We start from the raw sequence: 24,629 nt of genomic DNA, 5'->3' as shown, positions 1-24,629 counted from the left end.
CCGGGAATCAGTCTGGTGAACCTTCGCTGCACTCCCTCAATAGCAAGAATGTCCTTCCTCAGGTTAGGAGACCAAAACTGTACACAATACTCCAGGTGTGGCCTCACCAAGGCCCTGTACAATTGTAGCAACACCTCCCTGCCCCTGTACTCAAATCCCCTCGCTATGAAGGCCAACATGCCATTTGCTTTCTTAACCGCCTGCTGTACCTGCATGGCAACCTTCAATGACTGATGTACCATGACACCCAGGTCTCTTTGCACCTCCCCTTTTCCTAATCTGTCACCATTCAGATAATAGTCTGTCTCTCTCTTTTTACCACCAAAGTGGATAACCTCACATTTATCCACATTATACTTCATCTGCCATGCATTTGCCCACTCACCTAACCTATCCAAGTCGCTCTGCAGCCTCATAGAATCCTCCTCGCAGCTCACACTGCCACCCAACTTAGTGTCATCCGCAAATTTGGAGATTCAACAGAGGACTAAGGGTTTAATTAAGACGGGGAAAATAAAGTACGAGAGGAAGCTTGCAGGGAACATAAAAACTGATTGCAAAAACTTCTATAAATATGTGAAGAGAAAAAGATTAGTGAAGACAAATGTAGGTCCCTTGCAGTTGGATTCAGGTGAATTTATAATGGGGAACAAAGAAATGGCAGACCAATTGAATAAATACTTCGGTTCTGTCTTCACGAAGGAAGACACAAATAACCTTCCGAGTGTACTAGGGGACAGTGGGTCTAGTGAGAAGGAGGAACTGAAGGATATCCTTATTTGACGGGAAATTGTGTTAGGGAAATTGATGGGATTGATAGTCTGCATCCCAGAGTACTTAAGGAAGTGGCCCTAGAAATAATGGATGTATTGGTGATCATTTTCCAACAGTCTATCGACTCTGGATCAGTTCCTATGGACTGGAGGATAGCTAATGTAACACCACTTTTTAAAAAGGGAGGGAGAGAGAAAACAGGGAATTATAGACCGGTTAGCCTGACCTCAGTAGTGGGGAAAATGTTGGAAACAATTATTAAGGATGAAATAGCAGCACATTTGGAAAGCAATGACTGGATCAGTCCAAGTCAGCATGGATTTATGAAAGGGAAATCATGCTTGACGAATCTTCTGGAATTTTTTGAGGATGTAACTAACAGAGTGGACAAGGGAGATGTGGTGCATTTGGACTTTCAAAAGGCTTTTGACAAGGTCCCACACAAGAGATTGGTATGCAAAATCAAAGCGCATGGTATTGGGGGTAATGTACTGATGTGGATAGAGAACTGGTTGGCAGACAGGAAGCAGAGAGTCGGGATAAATGGGTCCTTTTCAGAATGGCAGGCAGTGACTAGTGGAGTGCCGCAGGGCTCAGTGCTGGGACCCCAGTTCTTTACAATATACATTAATGATTTAGATGAAGGAATTGAGTGTAATATCTCCAAGTTTGCAGACGACACTAAACTGGGTGACGGTGTGAGCTGTGAGGAGGTCGCTAAGAGGCTGCAGGCTGACTTGGACAGGTTAGGTGAGTGGGCAAATGCATGATAGATGCAGTATAATGTGGATAAATGTGAGGTTATCCATTTTGGGGGCAAAAACACGAAGGCAGAATATCTGAATGGCGGCAGATTAGGAAAGGTGGGAAGTGCAACGAGACCTGGGTGTCATGGTTCATCAGTCATTGAAAGTTGGCATGCAGGTACAGCAGGTGGTGAAGAAGGCAAATGGCATGTTGGCCTTCATAGCTAGGGGATTTGAGTATGGGAGCAGGGAGGTCTTACTGCAGTTGTACAGGGCCTTGGTGAGGCCTCACCTGGAATATTGTGTTCAGTTTTGGTCTCCTAATCTGAGGAAGGACGTTCTTGCAATTTGAGGGAGTGCAGCGAAGGTTCACCAGACTGATTCCAGTTATGGCTGGACTGTCATATGAGGAGAGACTGGATCAACTGGGCCTTTATACACGAGTTTAGAAGGATGAGAGGATCTCATAGAAACTTCTAAGATTCTGACGGGACTGGACAGGTTAGATGTGGGAAGAATGTTCCCGATGTTGGGGAAGTTCAGAACCAAGGGTCACAGCCTAAGGATAAGGGGTCAGCCATTTAGGACTGAGATGAGGAGAAATTTCTTCACTCAGAGTTGTGAACCTGTGGAATTACCTGCCGCAGAGAGTTGGTGCCAGTTCATTGGATATATTCAAGAGGGAGTTCGATATGGCCCTTACGGCTAAGGGGATATGGAGAGAAAGCAGGAAAGATGTACTGAGGGAATGATCAGCCATGATCTTATTGAATGGCGGTGCAGGCTCGAAGGGCCAAATGGCCTACTCCTGCACCTATTTTCTATGTTTCTATGCATACTGGAGCTCTGTCCTGTTTCTCACCTTCAAAAGCCTCTTCAAAATTCCCCTCTTGGACCTGCCTTGAATTCTCTTTCTTACGAACATACGAACAACGACACACGGGAAAAAGACCCTCTGGTCCATTCAACAAATTTGTGATACCTAGTGCATTACAATATATATACACCTAACCATCCCCAAAACCACGTGATTTCCTGGGAGAGACTAAAAAAACAGATTTTAAAACCCCAAACTAATTTGGGGTGGGGAAGATTCTGGAAAATTCCTTTCTGACCCATTTTAAGCAATTAAAACTGGTTTAAAAGATGACTGGCCCTGATCATTCTATGCAGTACCAACCTTGCTCATTGTTCACTGTCTTTCTATTCCACTCTGAAGTGCCCTGGATCATCTGTTGATCTAAGTTTTGGATTGACTTTTGTGGCATTCCCTGTCCAATGCAGATAACTTAATAATTAGCCAGCAATGTGATATTAGGATATAGTTTACCAGTGAGATGGGGTGGGCAAGGAGGTGAGAATGAGAGATGGTCAGTTGTGGTCAGCATGGCAAGTGAAGCCATTGTATGTCATTGGTTTGATGATTTCTATGTTTGTACTGCACAAAGCTGTCTCACAGCTATGCATGTGGAAAATGGCCAGAGTGTGTACATTTGAGCTGCATTTGTTGTTCTCAAATCCAGTACTATCATTAAAAAAGGGCCCATCTAAGCAATATTTTTACTTTTGCTTTTGATGAAATACAGCTGCCGGCTCAGCCTCAAAAGCTTCTGCTAATTTCTTCCACTTGCCTCATCATCTGAAGGTGCTGATATTTGCTGGGTGGCAGTTTGGTGCAAGTCATCCCCCATTGCCATTTGTTGAGATTGTGGGCAAGCCATTTGGGAATGGGGAAGGGGCCATCACAGCCAACACTAATCTTTTCCTCGCTAGATGTCCCCATATGCACATCACTGGTTACTGATCGGGTGCAGAAATCTTGGCTGATGATTGAGATTTTCTCTTGCTCGCCCCCCAATCCCTAAACCAGGTATCCAGTGGCCAATTGTAGAACCTAATATTGCTGCCCCATGAACTATGATTTTAACTGCTTCTAAAAAAAAAATTGATCGTAGAATAGATTACCCCAGAACCACCATTCAGCTCCAGCCCTTGTCACAGCCAATATCCAGAATCGGGTGCAAGAGCTGCATGGCATAAGAGATCTGGGAATAGAGCCCTCCATATCAAACTCTGGGGGTCCAGTGGCTGGAGACATAACCTGACCTAAAGGAAGTTCATTGAAGCCCCAGAGCATTGCTGGCAGAGTTCATTGGGGCAGTGTCCTTTCATCAACTATCTTCAACTGTTCTAGTTTAATGTTTTGAACATATTCCTATAAGCTCTGAAAGTTCAATTTCTGCTGAATATATAAATAGAGTACAGTAAAAATTCATTGTCATATGATAGCTGTAACTGTCATTTTGTTCAGTGTTGCCCTCCATTTTGAAGTCTGAAGAATTTGCAGTATTTAACAAGGCCACAGGACAGCATAGATGTTTGCCATCCCCCCCGCAGTTAAAAACTTCCCTGAGGTGAGTTGTCATTACTGAGTAGAAGACGGTGTTTTCTCCCCAGGATGTGTAGTGGCTCAATGACAGGATCAGCAGTATTTATGCCTGTAATTTGCCCCAAACAGTGATGAGGGGGGAGTCTAATGTCTTGGGAAATTGCTGAGCAGTTACCACATACCCTCCTGTTGGAAGTTTGCTTGTCTGCCTGCTGGAATGAATCCTGCAGAATTTCCAATTGGTGGAAGTGGAACAGATTGTTTAGTTACCTGCATGGACTGGGGGAAATGCGAAGTGTCAAATGAGGGGATGAGAAGAACTGGGTACAGCTGCATCTTCAATGGTAATTTAGAGGTTACACTGCACCTCGCCAGAGATCTGTCATGATCAGTTTTTGCAGCAGACATGACCATCTGTTACTTTTATCTTTGAAGAAGGTACTTGAACTAACTATAAATATATTGTGTCATTGCTACTGTTCACTTGTCCAGTTACTGCTTGATAAATCTGTTTGGCAGTTTATAGCCTAAGCCACAGCCTGGTGGAGTGTTTATTCTGCGGCCTTCTAAAGCCAGGGAAATTCATATGACCGTACCCGATGGATCACTGGAACGGTAGCATAGTGGTTACATTACTGGACTCGTAATCCAAAGGCCTGGACTAATGATCCGTGAATGCGAGTTCAAATCCCATCACGGCAGCTGGGGAATTTAAATTCAGTTAATTAAATAAATCTGGAATAAAAAGCTAGTATCAGACCACGAATCTACCGGATTGTCGTAAAAATCCATCTGGTTCACTAATGTCCTTTAGGGAAGGTAATTTGTCATCTTTACCCAGTCTGGCCTTTTTGTGACTCCAGACAGCAGTGCCTGTGAAATGTTAACTGCCCTCTGAAATGGCCTAGCAAGCCACTCAGCTGTACCAAACTGCTACAACAAAGGCACTGTGTACCTTCACCACATAGACTGCAGCAGTTCAAGAAAGCAGCTCACCTCACCTTTTTGAGGGCAATTAGAGATGGGCAATAAATGCCGGTCTTGCCCGCAATACCCACATCCCGTGAATGAATATAGAAAATCTAGTGACCTGAAATCCAGTGACGAGGGTTTTCTATTGGGCCAGTGAGCTCACTAAAAATGACCGGGCAGGTAACAGCACACTTTTTGGTTTATAGGGCCTACAGGAGTGGTCCGAGAGACCAAACCAGAGAGAAATATCGAGTTTAAAAACCCAAAAATCCAATGCAGAACTCCTCTGGTTTTGGGCTTTTCACGACTGGCATGTTATCCACTTAATGCTGTGAATGTGATTGACGAAACAGAAGAGCCAACATATGTTTGAGAGGGGTATGTTTAGCAGGTGATGGGAGAGTGAACTGAGGGAGGCTTCGTGAGGATATTAATGTGAGCACGATTAAGGTGATCAAAAAATTGGTAACATGGAGAGAAATGGCATTAGGACGTTGCCGATTGGCGGGATTGTTAGTGTTCCAATTACCAGGCTGGCTCTGGTGTTTCGAATGAAACTGCAGGCTGCTTCACTGGAACCATGCTGTCCAATGTTCCAGACAAATGACATCCACCAGCCAAGTCACCTTGACTAGATGACACTGATAAATTGTGTTCACCTTTCACCTTTTGATATGGAGGTTGTGGAGTGCCTTGAGAGTTGAGACCCCAACTCATTGTAATCCAGCATTTCAGAACTGGAATGTGGAGCATCCTGCTTGAGTTAAGTAATAATTGGACGAGTGAAGTCGAGGTCTGATAAATCTGAAAAATAGAACTACAGGCCGAACCCTTCAGTTGTACATTACATGGTGAATTCTTTGTTATCCATTAGTCTTTTCTTGTGGTGGTACCTTTTATTTTCTGTGGTCCCTAAACTGTCTATGCTCATGGCACTTTCCTTTTCATTTAATGTGAAGGACTGCCCTCCACCCTGTAATGGATGAACCTGGCCATGTAGTTGCAGATTGCTGTGCTGAATTGAATTGGCCAGTGTCTAGTATAGGTTTTGTCATGGCTGTTACTTTGATATAAGGGGACTGGATCAATGTTGTCACCATTGGATTTGTTTTGGTGTATTGTTACCAATACATTGTAGAAGAATTATTGCACCATACTCTTAATTCAGCTCCAGTTACTCCAATCACATGACAGACCTGTGATTCGCCCTCGTGTTAAAATGTCCTTTCCTGAGACGATTGAAGCCTGGAGGGAAAGAATCTAGAATTGTATTGCGAGGTATTTTTCACAGTTTACAATACAGTTAGAAAATTGCATACCCTTACACTTCCACTGAAATTCTGGTGGCCCCTTGTATGAGATGAGGATCAACATCATAAAGCTTCTGTCAACCACATTTCATGATTTCTTGGCTAACATCCAAAAATAATCTTTCTTCTCTGTAATCATAAGATAGATAGAGATGAGAATGAGAATGACCATTCAGCCTATCATAGTGTGTCCATTCAGAAGGATCTTGTTGTCCTGCCATCGCAACAGCCAACTGTCGAACCTGAGGATGTGGCTAAGAATAGATAGTGGAGTACGGGATGGATGTTCCTGATTGGCAGGATGTGGGTGGAGGCAGAAATTATAATTCGGAGAATTGATAAATATTTGAAAAAGCAGACTATCCAATTCATTCCTGGTAACTTGAGTCATTTTATTTTTGCAGAATAAAATTTAAATTATCCAATAATCTGAATTAAATGATGCAATATCACAGCAAAGTGGGAATTTAGTGCTTAAGAATGAATGATCAGATAATTTATGTTAAGCAACATAGAATTCAGAGAATATACTGTAATGGAATACAGTGCAAGGGCAGGGATGTGGGATCCATCATCATCATAGGCAGTCCCTCAAAATGAGGATGACTTGCTTCCACGCCAAAAAAAGGATGAGTTCACAGGTGTTTCGAACGAAGAATCCGAGCTACATCCTCAAGGGTCGAAGATGCCTGTGTGTGGAATTTGTAACGTGTGGTGGCTGTTGCACACCAGCCACCACACGGGCTTGACAGAGCTAGGTCTTAATCCAATGGCAAGGATTAACCAAGACAACTGGAGACCTGCACGGACCTAGTGCGCACACATATTGCAGTGTGGGCTGGTCTATGCTGCCCCTGGGCTCCTGGCCCCGAACCCGCGCCTCCCCTGGGCCCCGATCACATCCCTCCACAGTCTCTCTCGGCTCCTTCGCCCCGATCTTGCCGCTCCTGTTGCATCTGCCCATGTGCCAATCACCGATCTGGACCTTGCTGACATCACTCTTCGCTGCCATTGCCCTCCTGCACCAGCTTGCGTTGTACCTTGGAGTGGCCTGCCTCCACGCTGCTCCTTTTATGGCTCCGACCTACAGTTGATGGTTTCTCGCAGATTGGGGCAGCACAGGAGTGCTGGTCTAAGTAGGCGCGGCTGTGATTTGATTCTGGAGGTTTTGCCTCTTGCTACCCTGCAGGGAAATCCACTTGATTTGTTGATCACTCCAGAATTTTCAGATTCTAGCAATCTCTTTGCCTTTTATTAGTTTGAACCTATACTCCTTTGTCCTCCTGTCATGGTTCAGTATCATAAGAACATAAGAAATAGGAGCAGGAGTAGGCCATTTGGACCCTTGAGCTTGCTCCGCCATTTAATACGATCATGGCTGATCTGATCATGGACTCGGGTCCACTTCCCTGCCCGCTCCCCAAATGCATTATCAACCGCTTTGGGTACTGTTGAGGGGGATGATTCATTAGGGAAGGGCAGCAGCAGCCAAGTTCATGGCACTGTGGCTGGCTCTCCTGCACAGGAGGGCAGGAAAAAGAGTGGGAGAGCGATAATGATAGGGGAATAGATAGGTGTTTCTGCCGCCGCAACCGAGACTCCAGGATGGTATGTTGCTTCCCTGGTGCAAGGGTCAAGGATGTCTCTGAGCGGGTGCAGGACATTCTGAAAAGGGAGGGTGAACAGCCAATTGTCGTGGTGCACATTGGTACCAACGATGTAGGTTTTTAAAAAAAAAAGGGATGAGGTCCTATGAGACGAATTTAAGGAGCTAGGAGCTAAATTAAAACGTAGGACCTCAAAAGTAGTAATCTCGGGATTGCTACCAGTACCACGTGCTAGTCAGAGTAGGAATCGCAGGATAGCTCTGATGAATATGTGGCTTGAGCAGTGGTGCAGAAGGGAGGGATTCAAAGTCCTGGGACATTGGAACCGGTTCTGGGGGAGGTGGGACCAGTACAAACCGGACGGTCTGCACCTGGGCAGGACCGGAACCAATATCCTAGGGGGAGTGTTTGCTAGTGTTGTTGGGGAGGAGTTAAACTAATATATGGCAGGGGGATGGGAACCAATGCAGTGAGACAGAGGGAAACAAAATGGAGACAGAAGCAAAAGACAGAAAGGAGATGAGTAAAAGTGGAGGGCAGAGAAACCCAAGGCAAAAAACAAAAAGGGTAATTGGACAGCAAAATTCTAAAGGGTCAAAGTGTAATAAAAAGGCAAGCATGAAAGCTCGGTGCCTCAATGCGAGGAGTATTCGGAACCCAGGAGAGGGTTCTGAGCTAGTTAGAGTGGGGGAGAGCTCAGATGAACAGGACCCAAGAAAGAATGCAAAATGCAGGAGGCAACAGAGCAGAGTAGCACTGGGGTAAGTGTAAACCACAAGGTGACAGGAAGGGACAATATGTATGGATATAAAAGGGGCTGCAGGTGGGGTCAAAACTAAAAATCATTGTTTAAAAACTAGTATTAAAACACTACCTAAACGCATGCAGTATTCGAAATAAAGTAAATGAGTTGACGGCACAAATCATTACAAATGGGTATGATTTGGTGGCCATTACAGAAACGTGGTTGCAGGGTGGCCAAGACTGGGAATTAAACATACAGAGTCATCTGACAATTCGGAAAGATAGACAAGAAGGGAAAGGAGGTGGGGTAGCTCTGTTAATAAAGGATGATATCAGGGCAGTTGTGAGAGATGATATTGGGTCTAATGAACAAAATGTTGAATCATTGTGGGTGGAGATTAGAGATAGTAAGGGGAAAAAGTCACTGGTGGTTTATAGGCCCAAATAATAACTTCACGGTGGGGCGGACAATAATCAAGGGAATAATGGAGGCATGTGAAAAAGGAATGGCAGTAATCATGGGGGATTTTAACCAACATATCGATTGGTCAAATCGCACGGGATAGCCTTGAATTCATAGAATGCATACGGGATTGTTTCTTAGAACAATATGTTACAGAACCTACAAGGGAGCAAGCCATCTTTGATCTGGTCCTGTGTAATGAGACAGGAATAATAAACGATCTCCTAGTAAAAGATCTTCTCGGAATGAGTGATCACAGTTTGGTTGAATTTGTAATACAGATTGAGGGTGAGGAAGTAGTGTCTCAAACGAGCGTACCATACTTAAACAAAGGGGACTACAGTGGAATAAGGGCAGAGTTGGCTAAAGTAGACTGGAATTACAGACTAAACGGTGGCACAATTGAGGAACAGTGGAGGACTTTTAAGGAGCTGTTTCATAGTGCTCAACAAAAGTATATTCCAGTGAAAAAGAAGGGTGGTAAGAGAAGGGATAACCAGCCGTGGATAACCAAGGAAATAAAGGAGAGTATCAAATTAAAAACCAATACGTATAAGGTGGCCAAGGTTAATGGGAAACTAGAAGATTGGGAAAATTTTAAACGACAGCAAAGAATGACAAAGCAATAAGAAAGGAAAGATAGATTACGAAAGTAAACTTGCGCAAAACATAAAAACGGATAGTAAAAGCTTTTACCGATTATATAAAATGGAAAAGAGTGCCTAAAGTAAATGTTGGTCCCTTAGACGATGAGAAGGGGGATTTAATAATGGGAAATGCGGAAATGGCTGAGACCGTAAACAATTATTTTGCTTCGGTCTTCATAATGGAAGACACAAAAACCATGCCAAAAATTGCTGGTCACGGGAATGTGGGAAGGGAGGACCTTGAAATAATCATCATCACTAGTGGGTAGTGCTGGACAGGCTAATGGGACTCGAGGTCGACAAGTCCCCATGTCCTGATGAAATGCATCCCAGGGTATTAAAAGAGATGGTGGAAGTTATAGCAGATGCATTCGTTATAATCTACCAAAATTCTCTGGACTCTGGGGAGGTACCAGCGGATTGGAAAGCAGCTAATGTAACGCCTCTGTTTTTTTAAAAAAAAAAGGGGGCAGACATAAAGCAGGTAACTATTGGCCGGTTAGTTTAACATCTGTAGTGGGGAAAATGCTTGAAGCTATCGTGAAGGAAGAAATAGCGGGACATCTAGATAGGAATAGTGCAATCAAGCAGACGCAACATGGATTCATGAAGGGGAAATCATGTTTAACTAATTTACTGGAATTCTTTGAGGATATAACGAGCATGGTGGATAGAGGTGTACCGATGGATGTGGTGTATTTAGATTTCCAAAAGGCATTCGATAAGGTGTCACACAAAAGGTTACTGCAGAAGATAAAGGTATGCGGAGTCAGAGGAAATGTATTAGCATGGATTGAGAATTGGCTGGCTAACAGAAAGCAGAGAGTCGGGATAAATGGGTCCTTTTCGGGTTGGCAATCGGTGGTTAGTGGTGTGCCACAGGGATCGGTGCTGGTACCACAACTGTTTACAATATACATAGATGACCTGGAAGAGGGGACAGAGTGTAGTATAACAAAATTTGCAGATGACACAAAGATTAGTGGGAAAGTGGGTTGTGTAGAGGACACAGAGAGGCTGCAAAGAGATTTAGATAGGTTAAGCGAATGGACTAAGGTTTGGCAGATGGAATACAATGTCGGAAAATGTGAGGTCATCCACCTTGGGGGGGGGGGGGGGGGGGGGAGGAAACAGTAAAAGGGAATATTATGTGAATGGGGAGAAATTACAACATGCTGCAGTGCAGAGGGACCTGGGAGTCCTTGTGCATGAATCCCAAAAAGTTAGTTTGCAGATGCAGCAGGTAATCAGGAAGGCAAATGGAATGTTGGCCTTCATTGCGAGAGGGATGGAGTACAAAAGCAGGGAGGTCCTGCTGCAATTGTACAGGGTATTGGTGAGGCCGCACTTGGAGTACTGCGTGCAGTTTTGGTCACCTTACTTAAGGAAGGATATACTAGCTTTGGAGGGGGTACAGAGACGATTCACTAGGCTGATTCCGGAGATGAGGGGGTTACCTTATGATAGATTGAGTTCAGAAGGATGAGGGGTGATCTTATAGAAACATTTAAAATAATGAAAGGGATAGACAAGATAGAGGCAGAGAGGTTGTTTCCAATGGTCGGGGAGACTAGAACTAGGGGGCACAGCCTCAAAATACGGGGGAGCCAATTTAAAACCGAGTTGAGAAGGAATTTCTTCTCCCAGAGGGTTGTGAATCTGTGGAATTCTCTGCCCAAGGAAGCAGTTGAGGCTAGCTCATTGAATGTATTCAAATCACAGATAGATAGATTTTTAACCAATAAGGGAATAAGGGTTATGGGGAGCGGGCGGGTAAGTGGAGCTGAGTCCACGGCCAGATCAGCCGTGATCTTGTTGAATGGCGGAGCAGGCTCGAGGGGCTAGATGGCCTACTCCTGTTCCTAATTCTTATGTTCTAAATGCATTAGGTGAATTAAAGGATGTATATATTTTCCTACAGTGTCATCTCTCAGTTGCCTCCTTTAAAGACTGGGAAAGCCTAAGCTTCTAAATTCTCTACTCCTATCTCAGTCCTCTGGCACCAGGGATCAATATTATGGCTCTTCTCTGAACTGCTTCCAAGATTTGATTATCTCACTTGTGTCTCGACCAGAATTGGGCACAGTACTCTGTGAAATCTCACCAGTGCACTGCACAATTTGAGTATGCCTTCCTTAGTACAATTTTAATTTCATTGAAAATGGATGGCATTGCAGGAAACAACTAGTAAAGGTTATGGAATTCCATGTCGCAAAAACAATTTCATTGATTCAGTCACTATAATCCAGTGGCTGTGATAATGATCCCATCAGTGGAGCTAGATTGGAGGATATTACTGAGCTGGAGCAGCCTACAAAAGCCAAATAATGCAGATGCTGGAAATCTGAAATAAAAAGAGAAAATGCTGGAAATACTCTGCAGGTCAGGCAGCATCTGTGGAGAGAAAAACAGAGTTAATGTTTCAGGTCGATGATCTTTCGTCAGAACTGGAAAAAGTTAAGAGATGTGACGGATTTTAAGCAGGTGCGAGGGGAGGCAAGAACACAAGGGAAGGTCATTGATAGGGTAGAAAGCAGAAGTGATTACATGACAAAAGGCGTGATGGTGCAAGGCAAAAGGAGATGGTAATGGTAAAGAAACGAGAGATGAGTCTTGAAGAGGTGTAAATGGGAATGGCAGAATTAACAGCTGCCATGTGGAAAAAATAGAGGCAGATGTTATGGTTTGAAATTGTTGAACTTGATGTGTCCAGAAGGCTGTAAAGTGCCTAATCAAAAGATGAGGTGCTGTTTCTCGAGCTTCGTTGGAACAGTGTAAGAGGCCAATGACAGAGTTCAAAGTGGGAGTGGAGCGGAGAATTAAAGTGACAGGCGACCGGAAGCTCAGGGTCACGCTCATGGATTGAATGGAGATATTCCACAAAGTGGTCACCCAATCATTGTTTGGCCTCCCCAATGTAGAGGAGACCAGATCGTGAGCAGCGAATACAGTATACGAAATTGAAAGAAGTACAAGTAAATCATTGTTTCACCTGGAAGGAGTGTTTGGGGCCCTGGACAGTGGGAAAGGAGGAGGTAAAAAGGCAAGTGTTGCATCTCCTGCGCTTGTACGGGAAGGTGTTGGGAGTGATTTGAGGAATGGACCAGGGTGCCGCGGAGTGGTCCCTTCAGAATTCTGGGAGGGGTGGGGCAGGTGTGTTTGGTGGTGGGATCATGCTATTAAATGTGGAGGCTGGTGGGGTGAAAGGTGAGGACGAGGGGAACACTATCGTGGTTCTGGGAGGGAGGAGAAGAGGTGAGAGCAGATGCGGGAAATGGAACAGACACAATTGAGTGCCATGTCAACCATGATAGAGGGGAATCCTCAGTTGAGGAAAAAGGAAGACATATTGGAAGTACGAGTATGGAAGGTGGCATCGTTTGAGCAGATGTGACGGAGACTGGGAGAATGGAATAGAATCCTTACAGGAAGCGGGTTGGGAGGAAGTGTAGTCTCGGTAGCTAAATGTCTTCCTGTGCTGATATCTTGCCCCTTCACACCGTCAAACACTCTAACTTCCAGCATTGCTCACTAATTTAAACTTGATATTCGAATTGCTTTGTAACTGAGATTTTAGGAAGCGTACTGGAGGAACTTTCATTTTAGAGCAGTATCTCTCCACATTTATTTGCAGTCCCAGAAGGTATTGCAGCTTTCAGCAAGGTAAGAATTACGAGAATAGTGTTGAAAACAGAAATTGAGACTTGTCTGCCCTGAGCCACTGTAAACATAGCAATGGAAAAATTAAGTGGAGCTCATCTTTTGCTGGGCGTCACATTGGATTACGCTGTCCCACCACTGCAGCAACAACGCAAACGGCCTCTGGGCCCACCCAACTCCTTCCCACCAACCGTGAGACTCGACCTTCTCTATCCCTGTCATTGCTGTGGTAATTTGGGGGGGATTTACCCATACACTGGTCCTGGTTAGTTGTGGACATGTAAAACTTTGACCGAGGTGCAGTGGCTGGAGCAAATGCAATTAGTTAATGATTTACTTAATATATGAGGAGAGTTTCACCCTATAAGGAACCATGGTACAAATGAGAACTGCAGTTGTGATGGGGGCAGGATTGGCCAGTCAAACTTGACATTCTCTGTCTCTGCTTACACGTGAAGGAATGGTCGCTTAGGCATGGTAGCAGAGGTTTTCTAGTGCCTGTGGAATTGTACCCCAATGAGGAATTAAACTTCAGGAGAGAGGTAGCAAATGAGGGTGAGGTGGAGGTGTGAGAAAAACTCTCAATTCGAATTAACGCTGTTTTATTTGGTATAAGATTGTTCTCAAAGTGAGCAACATGGCCTGAGTGTGTTTTACCCTAACCCTTTTGTGGGAAGCAGCTGGCCTCAGTCAGTCATTAGTTGTTAAGCGGTGATCAAGACCTCATCATGTAAAATATTGAAAGCACAAACCAACAGGGCACATACTCTAATTGTTGCAGGGTGTAAGATGTGTATCGTACTTTAGAGGGGGCCTGCAAGCAGACAGTGTGTGGAGCCCCCCCCCCCCCCCCCCCCGCAGTAATTCTAATTTTTACTGGTGGTGTCCGTGGTTCTCTGATGGCGATTGAGACTCCAAGCTCAGTACTGCGTCTTACTCTGTTTACGGGACAACCATTGTTCGGGATGTGCTTTATTTAAAAATAAGCGTAGATAAAATCTCTCGAAAAAGCAAACTGATTACCTTATCTCTCCACATTGCGATAGTTCATAATCATAGTACAGAGCTTTTATTTTAATAATTACATTTTGAATGCTCTACTGAGGTTTGACCCTTGGGCTTTTAAGCAGTATGGGCTTTCTTTACATTGAAAATGTGCTTTTGTTCTAATTTTACTAGAAATATAGGCTCAGATTTGATTTTCAAATTGTGTTCTGACCTCAAGAATATAAACAAAGCAAAGCCTACTTGTCAACTTTTAAAATATCATCTTGACTTGTAAAAATATTAATGTATTCATTTTTAATGTGATTGCTGTGCCATTTTTGCAGATCATATTGTGCAAAATTGTGTTTTAGAAGCTGCAAAACAACATATTTTGTGTAGAGGCAGTAATCATTCAACTGACACCTGGATCTTGCTGTCATCCTGTGGAGTTGGAGAGGTGCTGTCACTTCCCATACCATAAATGTTATGTCCTTGGATGCTCTAATGACTCCACGAGGCAATGTGTTGTACTTGAACTGTAGTGACCTTAACTCCAGAGTGAGGATCACACCTGGTGGCCTGCCTTTCATACTAGGCCAGGCACACCTGTGCAGGTAACCTGCAAGTCTCCCACTGCTGTGCCCTCTGGTGACACACCTTGTGATAGTACCAACAGTAGCCATGTAGGATACATGGACAGTAAATATTTAGGAATATCAACAGCATGTGTATGAAGGAGCTTGACAACTCTGAAGCCATTCAGTATTTGTAGATATTTACCTTTTAACAGAGAAATTCTCTGCAGTGCTGATTTTAGACTCCCTCTTAAGAGTGGACAAGGGAGAACCAGTGGATGTGGTGTATTTGGACTTTCAAAAGGCTTTTGACAAGGTCCCACACAAGAGATTGGTGTGCAAAATTAAAGCACATGATATTGGGGGTAATATACTGAAGTGGATAGAGAACTGGTTGGCAGACAGGAAGCAGAGAGTCGGGATAAACTGGTCCTTTTCAGAATGGCAGGCAGTGACTAGTGGGGTGCCGCAGGGCTCAGTGCTGGGACCCCAGCTCTTTACAATATACATCAATGATTTGGATGAAGGAATTGAGTGTAATATCTCCAAGTTTGCAAATGACGCTAAACTGGTTGGCGGTGTGAGCTGTGAGGAGGACGCGAAGAGGCTGCAGGGTGACTTGGACAGGTTAGGTGAGTGGGCAAATGCATGATAGATGCAGTATAATGTGGATAAATGTGAGGTTATCCACTTTGGGGGCAAAAGCAAGAAGGCAGAATATTGTCTGAATGGCGGCAGATTAGGAAAAGGGGAGGTGCAACGAGGCCTGGGTGTCATGGTACATCAGTCATTGAAGGTTGGCATGCAGGTACAGCAGGCGGTGAAGAAGGCAAATGGTATGTTGGCCTTCATAGCTAGGGGTTTTGAGTATAGGAGCAGGAATGTCTTACTGCAGTTGTACAGGGCCTTGGTGAGGCCTTACCTGGAATATTGTGTTCAGTTTTGGTCTCCTAATCTGAGGAAGGACATTCTTGCTATTGAGGGAGTGCAGCGAAGGTTCACCAGACTGATTCTCGGGATGGCTGGACTGACATATGAGGAGAGACCTGGATCGACTGGGCCTTTATTCACTGGAGTTTAGAAGGATGAGAGGGGATCTCATAGAAACATATAAAATTCTGATGGGACTGGACAGGTTAGATGCAGGAAGAATATTCCCGATGTTGGAAGTCCAGAACCAGGGGACACAGTTTAAGGATAAGGGGTAGGCCATTTAGGACTGAGATGAGGAGAAACTTCTTCACTCAGAGTTGTTAACCTGTGGAATTCTCTACCGCAGAGAGTTGTTGATGCCAGTTCATTGGATATATTCAAAAGGGAGTTAGATATGGCTCTTGCGGCTAAAGGGATCAAGGGGTATGGAGAGAAAGCAGGAAAGGGGGTACTGAGGTGAATGATCAGCCATGATCTTGAATGGTGGTGCAGGCTCGAAGGGCCAAATGCCCTACTCCTGCACCTATTTTCTATGTTTCCCACCTTGTTTCACTTTTTTCCCAGATTCTCCCCTCACTTCCTTTCCCGAAGGCATCAGTTTCCTAGCCACTTGGCCATCAGCATCCTCACTACCTTCCATAAGTAGTCATTATTCATGTGTGAACCTTAATATTTGAATATCGGCAGGTTATTTAACTACAGGAGGCATCACAGCCATGCTGAATTTGACCGTTGCTGTCAACAGACAATAATCAGGATTAGGAATCCTGTTTTGGTTTTGTTCCCCCCTCTTTCCCATCTCCTTAATCTGAGGCAGCGAGGCTAAATTGTAGCTTCCCAACAATCATCCCGGCTCAGTACTGACCTGGGATCTTCCAGTGCTATATTAGTTCGTTCATGTGAGTCAGCTGTTCACTGCCTTAACAAGCTGAATGAAGAGGGAATTAAGCATTCTTTTAATAAATGCTGAGTGGATGTTGTTCTGCACTGCCCTCAACTCAGCTACTTGTGTTCTGCAGGCCTGAACACTGAGCTAAGATGGCATCAAAGTATAGCTTAATAAAATGTTTATCTCCCAATACCTTATGGCTGAGAATTTGCATTCTAGATCATACATGTTTGTTTATGTTCGGTACTTATAACATGACCAGGCATTTCATCCTACAAACCAAAGGAACATCTTGTTGGAACTGGCAACTTATATACGTTAAACCTTATGGAGAATTGATTAACTTGTAGGTGGTTTTGTTTTAAGAGCTTGTACTCTGTTGTGCTAAATAGCAACTGCCCCAGATGAGAAGCAATTAGTGGTGAATATCTGAATGCTTTGCAAATGGCTACTGGTCTGGTGTGTAAAAGGGCCAAGCAGCCAATTGCTGAATATTTTTCATTCCTCATCCTGACACACCATAAGTGTAACCTAGCTTAATGTATTCTGGGGAAACAATGTGTTGAGGAAGCTCATAATGTGACCGTCATGGATGGTGCAACATGCAGCTTCCTACTTCACATGTTTGTATAAAGTTACAGGACCTGTGCTATTATATCAGTTCATTTTTACCCAACCAAAAGTTCTTTAGTGTTGGACTACTAGATTGATTACCTGGGATGAGAGGGTTGTCCTATGAGGAGAGATGAGTAGAATGGGCCTATATTCTCTGGAGTTGAGAAGAATGAGAGATGATCTCATTGAAACACACAATTCCTGGAGGGCTTGACTGGGTAGATGCTTGAGAGGCTGTTTCCCCAGACTGGAGAGTCTAGAACGAGGGCTCAAAGTCTCAAGTTTAGGACACAGCTGAGGAAACATTTCTTTACTCAGACGGTTGTGAATCTTTGGACTTCTCTACCTAAAGGGCTGTGGATGCTCAGTCGTCGAGTATATTCAAGAATGAGATTGAAAGAATTTTGGACTCTAAGGGAATCAAGGGACATGGGGAGAGGGCGGGAAAGTGGAGTTGAGGTGGGAAATCAGCCATGATATTGAATGATAGAGCTGGCTTGAGAGGGCCCATATAGCCTACTCCTCCTATTTTGTATGTTCTTGTGTTCATTGCCAAAGATTTGGGACAGAGTCTTCAGATTCCTGCAGGTTGAATTAGTCCAATATTCTGTTTATTTTATCTGGTTTGTCCGGATTTTGTATTTCTATTTCAAGTATCTCAGGAGGTTTGGGCTGATGGCTTTCAGAGAACATTATACTAGGCTGTCCTTTTCAGGACACATTTGCAAAAGAAAGCAAAAGCTTTGCTGTTTAGGTTGTATGGTAACACCAGTGACCAATCCTTTGTTCACTATACAAAGCAGGCAAAAAACAAAGCATACGAAGGGCCAGGGCAGAAATCAGTAGAGTGTATGCCCCAGCTGGGCCGTGGTCCTAGGGTATACCTTCAGCACTGCCCCCATGCAATACATTTCCTGCAGTAAAACCAGCTGACTGCATTCATCGTTGGGTCAGCACCCTTGCACCAATGTCTTCCAAAAGCGAAACTGTCCAAAGCGCAGCAATCCTCTTCACAATCATTAATGCTCAGAACAATTGCATGTAATGCATATTGCCCAGACTATACAGCTAGATCCATCGCTTTCAAAGTATTGTAACTGTTACAACTACTCTTTGACTGGAGTGGTGTTTTTGGGAGGTGGGTAGAAGAGCTACTGAAATCGTCCGAGAAATCGGGACACTCCTGCAATGATGGTGGTTGCCTTGAATTCTAGGATCTTTAAGATGCCCCTTTTGCTCACCTAACAGGCTACAGCAACCAAAGTCAACTGCATCATTCTCTAGCATTGCCCAGAGTTCCCAGGCATCATATCCTAGAGTATTCCCTCACTTTCAAGCTGTATCCACTCCCAAAGGCTCCTGGGAATCCTTGCAGCAGTGACTTGCTGCATATTGCTGTCCAGTGTGTGATTGTATTTCATGTTCAAGGTCAGTTCAAGGATGCTGCTCCAGTCCCGAGAGAGTTATCGTGTTGCATGGTATTAACTCCTCTGGGTTGCTGTAAAACTGTTTTGAGAGCTGGTTTGCAGTTTGCCTACAGAGACGCGTTGGATGGTTATTCTAGTAACTGCTTTCATTAACTGAACGTTCTGTAAGTACGGAGAGCTATGGTTTTATCTGTATGACATCAGCACATTGTGCAAAGGCACTTCACACGCGTTAACTGGGAACTACAAAAAGCAAGCTCCAACTTTGAGGATTGTGATTTTCAGTCAACACAATCCTTACCCATAGTCATAGAGATTATTTCAAGCTATTGTACTTGGTACAATGTATTGAAGATTCTGCCCCTTAAAGCACTCCCATCAGCGGGGACCCAGTAGTCAAACTGTCAGATTGGACTTCTGACTTGGACCCAAAGTTTGCTTGATGTGTTTCTTCGGGATTTTTCTTGAGGGCAATTTCAACCAGTCTTGGTTGAAGAGTGAGCCTTTGCTGTACTGTTCCAGTGCATGTCTGGGCATCAACCTCAAATCTATGAAAATATCCACAGGCTGCATACTTCTACTTGCCTGTCCTGCTTGTCCCTGCTGGCTTCCCATCTCCCACTGTATTGTTTTCAAAAACCTCTTTTATAAATCCCTACATGTCCTTCTACATCTGCATAGTTCTCCAGTTCTACATCAGTCACTCCCTGTACTTCTGAGTTTGAACCACCTGTACGATGCATTTTGGCATCCTCCTTTTCCTTTTGATCCCTCGCCGCCCCCCCCCCCCCCCCCCCCCCCCACTCAAATCAACTCCACTTGGCAGAGCCTTCAGTCATCATGGCTCCATTCTAAACTTTCCCAGCGTGCTTACCTCTCTTCCCACCTTCAGAAACCTCCTCATAACCTTCCTGTTCTACGTTGGCTACCTCCAGGAAATCCCCAGGTTCTGCTCAGTCAGTTTCTCTTCTCTCTTCCCCTCTCTTTCTCTTCACCTCCCTTTGTGAAGTGCCTTGAAATGTTTCACTGTTGCATGCTGCATAAATATAAATTGTTGACTTGGATGTGATGTTGCTAATTCGGGGGGCAACTGGGAGCTGGAAAGAATATGAAGTTTGTGTGGCTGAAGCACTGTGGTTTGACATTAACTAAGCTGTTTGTTTAAAATGTACTGCTTTAACAAAATAAAGTTGGGAACAAAACTAATTCATTCGCAACATTGAAGAAGCTATTTTCATCGTACTCGAGGTTCCCAGTGTTCTGCAGTATTCAGACTGGCAATACTCTGCTCAGAACCCAGCATGGTGTATTGCATTTCTACATTTAAAAAAAATAGTTAATTCAGTTAAGGTCCTACAGTGAATTCTTTGAAAGTTGTGTGTGTATTTTGTTTCTGGTGCTTTCCTTGACTCTTCTCTTTCAGTATTGAAAGCAAACATGAAGTTACCATACTGGGTGGGCTGAACGAATTTGTAGTCAAGTTTTATGGACCACAAGGAAGTAAGTAGGCAAATGTCTCCTGTTTGCTCATCAGTGTGCTATGCAGTGTTGTTCTATTTGTTTTAGTTTTGAAAAGCAAATCTGAAGTATAATGTTTTGAGAAGCTTAATGTCTTGCATTTTAACTGGGTGAGGGGAGGGGCAGAGCAGATACATATCCAATTTCTTGAGTGATGAAACAACACTGTGTCTGAGGAAGGGAAGGTGAGCTATGCATTGTAACTAATTCATAGGTACTCCTATTCCATGAAGAGTTTATACCACACGCTTGAGGTGAGTCAGCACTTGTGACCTTTCTTTCTAATCAAACTTTGTGCAGTCCAGTGGTGGTCTTGGTACAAGACCTTTCATCACCTGAGAAACCTGACTCTCCTCGTAGTCCTTTATGAAAGCTGCACTTTAATGGAGACTTACTTTTTCTGGCAGATTATACCTCCTTTCCCCATGAAGGCTCCTGGCTGGCTTACAGTTTAACCAGCACTAGACAGCTCCATGCCAAAAGTGTATCTTAATGTATAAATCTAGGCTTGTTCAACAGCAAGTGGTGTCGCAGCCATCTCATTGTGTCTTAAATGAGCATCACACCTGGACAGCAATCTGGACTGAGTCCTGACAATATCCTCTAACCTCCGAAACCTAGGGCACAGAAGCCAATTGTAGTGTCCCTACTGATGCTTTGATTGAGCTCAGTTAACCCAGGGCAAGCTGGGGATTAAACCAGGGACTCGACCTGTCCGTGGCTACAGTTGTACAGGGCCTTGGTGAGGCCACACCTGGAGTATTGTGTACAGTTTTGGTCTCCTAACCTGAGGAAGGACATTCTTGCTATTGAGGGAGTGCAGCGAAGGTTCACCAGACTGATTCCCGGGATGGCGGGACTGACCTATCAAGAAAGACTGGATCAACTGGGCTTGTATTCACTGGAGTTCAGAAGAATGAGAGGGGACCTCATAGAAACGTTTAAAATTCTGATGGGGTTAGACAGGTTAGATGCAGGAAGAATGTTCCCAATGTTGGGGAAGTCCAGAACCAGGGGACACAGTCTAAGGATAAGGGGTAAGCCATTTAGGACTGAGATGAGGAGGAATTTCTTCACCCAGAGAGTGGTGAACCTGTGGAATTCTCTACCACAGAAAGTTGTTGAGGCCAGTTCACTGAATATATTCAAAAAGGAGTTCGATGAAGTCCTTACTACTAGGGGAATCAAGGGGTATGGTGAGAAAGCAGGAATGGGGTACTGAAGTTGCATGTTCAGCCATGAACTCATTGAATGGCGGTGCAGGCTAGAAGGGCCGAATGGCCTACTCCTGCACCTATTTTCTATGTTTCTATGTTGACTGCTCACTTGATTAACCATTTGGTGTAGAAGGGAGGGCTCTGCTCCCTATTGTGATTGATTGATTTTGTTTGATTCGTTGCTTCAGAGAGACTTTTAACAGCGAGAAATTTGTTTACCTCGCACGCTTTCTAATTCTGTTACTGGCGATCTACAAATCCTAGTCATATGACAAGTCTTCAGCTCCCTTACTGGGTCAGTGGATAAGTATAATCAGATGGTGGATTGATGAGCCATTCAGACCAAGAAGGTCCTAGGTTTTGTTTTTGGTTTCTACTGAGTTAACACATCTCAGCCAAGGCAACAGCAAGGGAATAGCGAGCGATCTTGAGGCCCCGGAACTAGAAGGAGGGAGGCAAAATCTGCCAGTGTTTGTTAACCTGGTGACCCAGTGCTGGACATGCACATGTGTGGACGCTGGGTGAGGGTTAGGATGGGGCTTGGCTGTGATACCGATCAACGTTCATTGGGCTCTCGCGCGACAAATTCTCGTTTTGATGAAATACCAGAGGGTTGCCAGCGATTGTGGCGCTATAATGCGGACTAAGTTGCCACCTTTTTAAGAGAAGTAGGGTAAGGAGAGAATTGGGGCGGGGAGGAGCAGTGGGCACGCGACAGTAAGGAAAATACACACACCTTATTGCTGTTTTCCATGCTTCGTTGCATAAAATAAACAGCAAGACCCTACTGATCTTGCATGAAATTTGGTGTTAATTGCAAGACTGTCTGGAAATGATCTTGTGCTTCAAATGATTTTACTTTGACGCACATCACTAGAAAACTGACTCACTGTACACCACAAAGGTTAAAGAAAAGCAATTTCTGAAAATGACATATTTCAGGGTAGTATTGAACCTACAGCTGTGCCTCGGTGGTTGTGTTCTTGCACAAGGCACCCTTTCCTGTGGTTCTGGGGACAAATTTCTCGCTTATTTTGCTAGTCATTTATGATTTTGCAATGGACCGTTAGTCCGTGAGCAGTAAACTGACATAGTTGCATAATGGCTTCATAAAGTCTGTGAATGCAGCTTTCCCAGGCAGTGCGAACCTGCCACATGGACCACGAGGTCCGTGGTTTTCCTCCGCCCGTGCTGTGTTAGGTGACCTCAGCTGCGGTTGTGTTCAGGATCCTAGAATTGACCCCTCTGCCCCTGAAATGGGGGACAATTGTCCAAAATTCCTGCTCATGACTACTATCCAGCAGCCCCTGCAGAGAGTGCACGTCAGAAGACAGGAATTGGCTTGGCTGTGATATCCCATGAGTTCAAGTAACCTACTGAAACCATGCATCATTGGGCATCAAGAATGCTCACTTGGCTGTGGTACCAGAGACTGACTGGCACCCATGCAAGGAGTCAGTGCCACCGGGGTGGGGAGATAATTAGCATGCAAAACAGGAAGAAGAAAATCCATGGATGCAGGTGAGTCCTTTTGTGCATCCCTGCTATGTCTACCAGCGAGTTAGAACTCTCATGTTTGTCCTTGCAAGCTGCATGTGAGCACTTGTCATTTCTAAGTTTCACCTGTTTTATTATGGGTTAATAATTAAACTCTGAACTTGAATGTTTTTTTGCTTTGTTCTATAAAAGTTCTTTGTGCTGAACCTAGAATAGTAATTGTTGAGCCTTCTAATTTTTCTGTGTTTATTTTCCTGAATTTGGGTTTTTTAAATCGTATTTGGTCAAATCTGCAGTGGTGAAAGGGGTCCAAATAACACAATCAAAACAGAACGATTTTAGAAAGAACAGAAATAATTGCTTGCACTTGTCACAACGTAACCTCAAAGGAGTCGAAGTGCATCATTAACTGCATCTTCAGCACCCCGTCCTCCATGACCTTCCACAGGAAGATCCAAGACATGATGCTGTGGGTTAGATGCAATAGAGACTTGTTACGGGCAGCCTCCTGTCATATTTGATTGAATATGCCTGGATTTGCAGCACATCTCAAGTGCTGAACCATAATCTTAACAGAGTCACTTAATGTGATAAGCAAAGTCTGCTTCCAAAGCATGTTGTCGACATTGAGGCTGCAACACAGGAAAGGCAAAGAAAACTGCAGTGAACTCACGAGCTATTTTTTAATTTCTGTGCCAGATTAGGGAATGCAACTTCAAAGTCATGTCAGAGCTGCAGTATGCTGGCATTGACCATTCCTGATTTATTGGGTTTAAATCTAATTTTGCAATGCATGTTTCACGAAGTAATAATTATCTAAAATCAGAAGGTTAAGTAATTGTGATATTATTGGAATATTACTCTTGGAAAAATGAGACCCACTATCAGAAAATTATGCATTTTTAATTGGGTACGTGTATATCAATATATCTGAAAATTAGTTGGTAATTGGTATTTATTATCGAAGGAATTATGCTGCTTAATATAAACAAACTTATTTTATCCCTGCAGTGCCTGAACAATTTTCATTTTGATGCCTGTTACAATATGGGTTTTCTCCAAGCATTCTTTGTGCTGCTAGCAACCAGGCAGTTTCCTGCCCAGTGCCTTCTGTCACCTGAAACCTAAAGCCTTGTGGGTTTCAATCTTCAGCTTCAGGGTAACAATCCATCATTCCATCACTAGGTTGCACACTGGAAGATTTGCAGGATACTCAACATATGCTTCTGATATATACAGTAGGCAGAAAAGTACCATGCTGTTAGACTTCAATTAAGGCTGAAACTACAAAATATTTTTATTATGTAAAAGAAATTCTCTCTCTCTCAAGCATAAAAATGGCAAAGCAGTAGACTTGCGACTTGTTCTTGGACTAGAAAAATAAGTGTTCTAGAATTTGAGTTCTGTTTCTGACTCTGAGACTTTTGATCATTTTACATAAATGCATGTCTTTGTGCACAAGAACTTCTGCCATATTACATTTGAAATATGGTTTAAACTGAAGAATAGGGAATTCTATCCATCACACACACCCCTACATACAGCTTTTGATGCTTTAGATCAAAGCTGATCTTTTTAGATAGGTGTCTTTGAGGAAATCCTAAATTCTTTCTCATCCACTGATCAGTATTTATCACTTCTATCATCAGAGCATTTTGA

The 24,629-nt window shown here is 43.8% G+C and overlaps 1 protein-coding gene across 2 annotated transcripts in view; it reads left to right on the top strand.

Moving 5' to 3' along the window:
* The window catches only part of ube2h (ubiquitin-conjugating enzyme E2H (UBC8 homolog, yeast)), a 156,241-nt gene that overhangs the window by 77,059 nt on the left and 54,553 nt on the right, over positions 1-24,629 (top strand). Inside the window, exon 2 of one of the 2 annotated variants that reach the window (XM_070897211.1) lies at positions 20,162-20,238. The exons of the other annotated variant lie outside the window; for it this stretch is intronic. Coding sequence (XP_070753312.1) covers positions 20,162-20,238 — 77 coding nt within the window. The remainder of the gene's footprint in view (positions 1-20,161; positions 20,239-24,629) is intronic. 2 annotated transcript variants of the gene reach the window in all.

The sequence above is a fragment of the Pristiophorus japonicus genome, chromosome 13 (genome assembly GCF_044704955.1).
Source record: "Pristiophorus japonicus isolate sPriJap1 chromosome 13, sPriJap1.hap1, whole genome shotgun sequence".
NCBI classification, from domain to species: domain Eukaryota; kingdom Metazoa; phylum Chordata; class Chondrichthyes; family Pristiophoridae; genus Pristiophorus; species Pristiophorus japonicus.
Note: the sequence above shows the minus strand (reverse complement) of the source record. Positions and strands in the feature narration are given on the sequence as shown.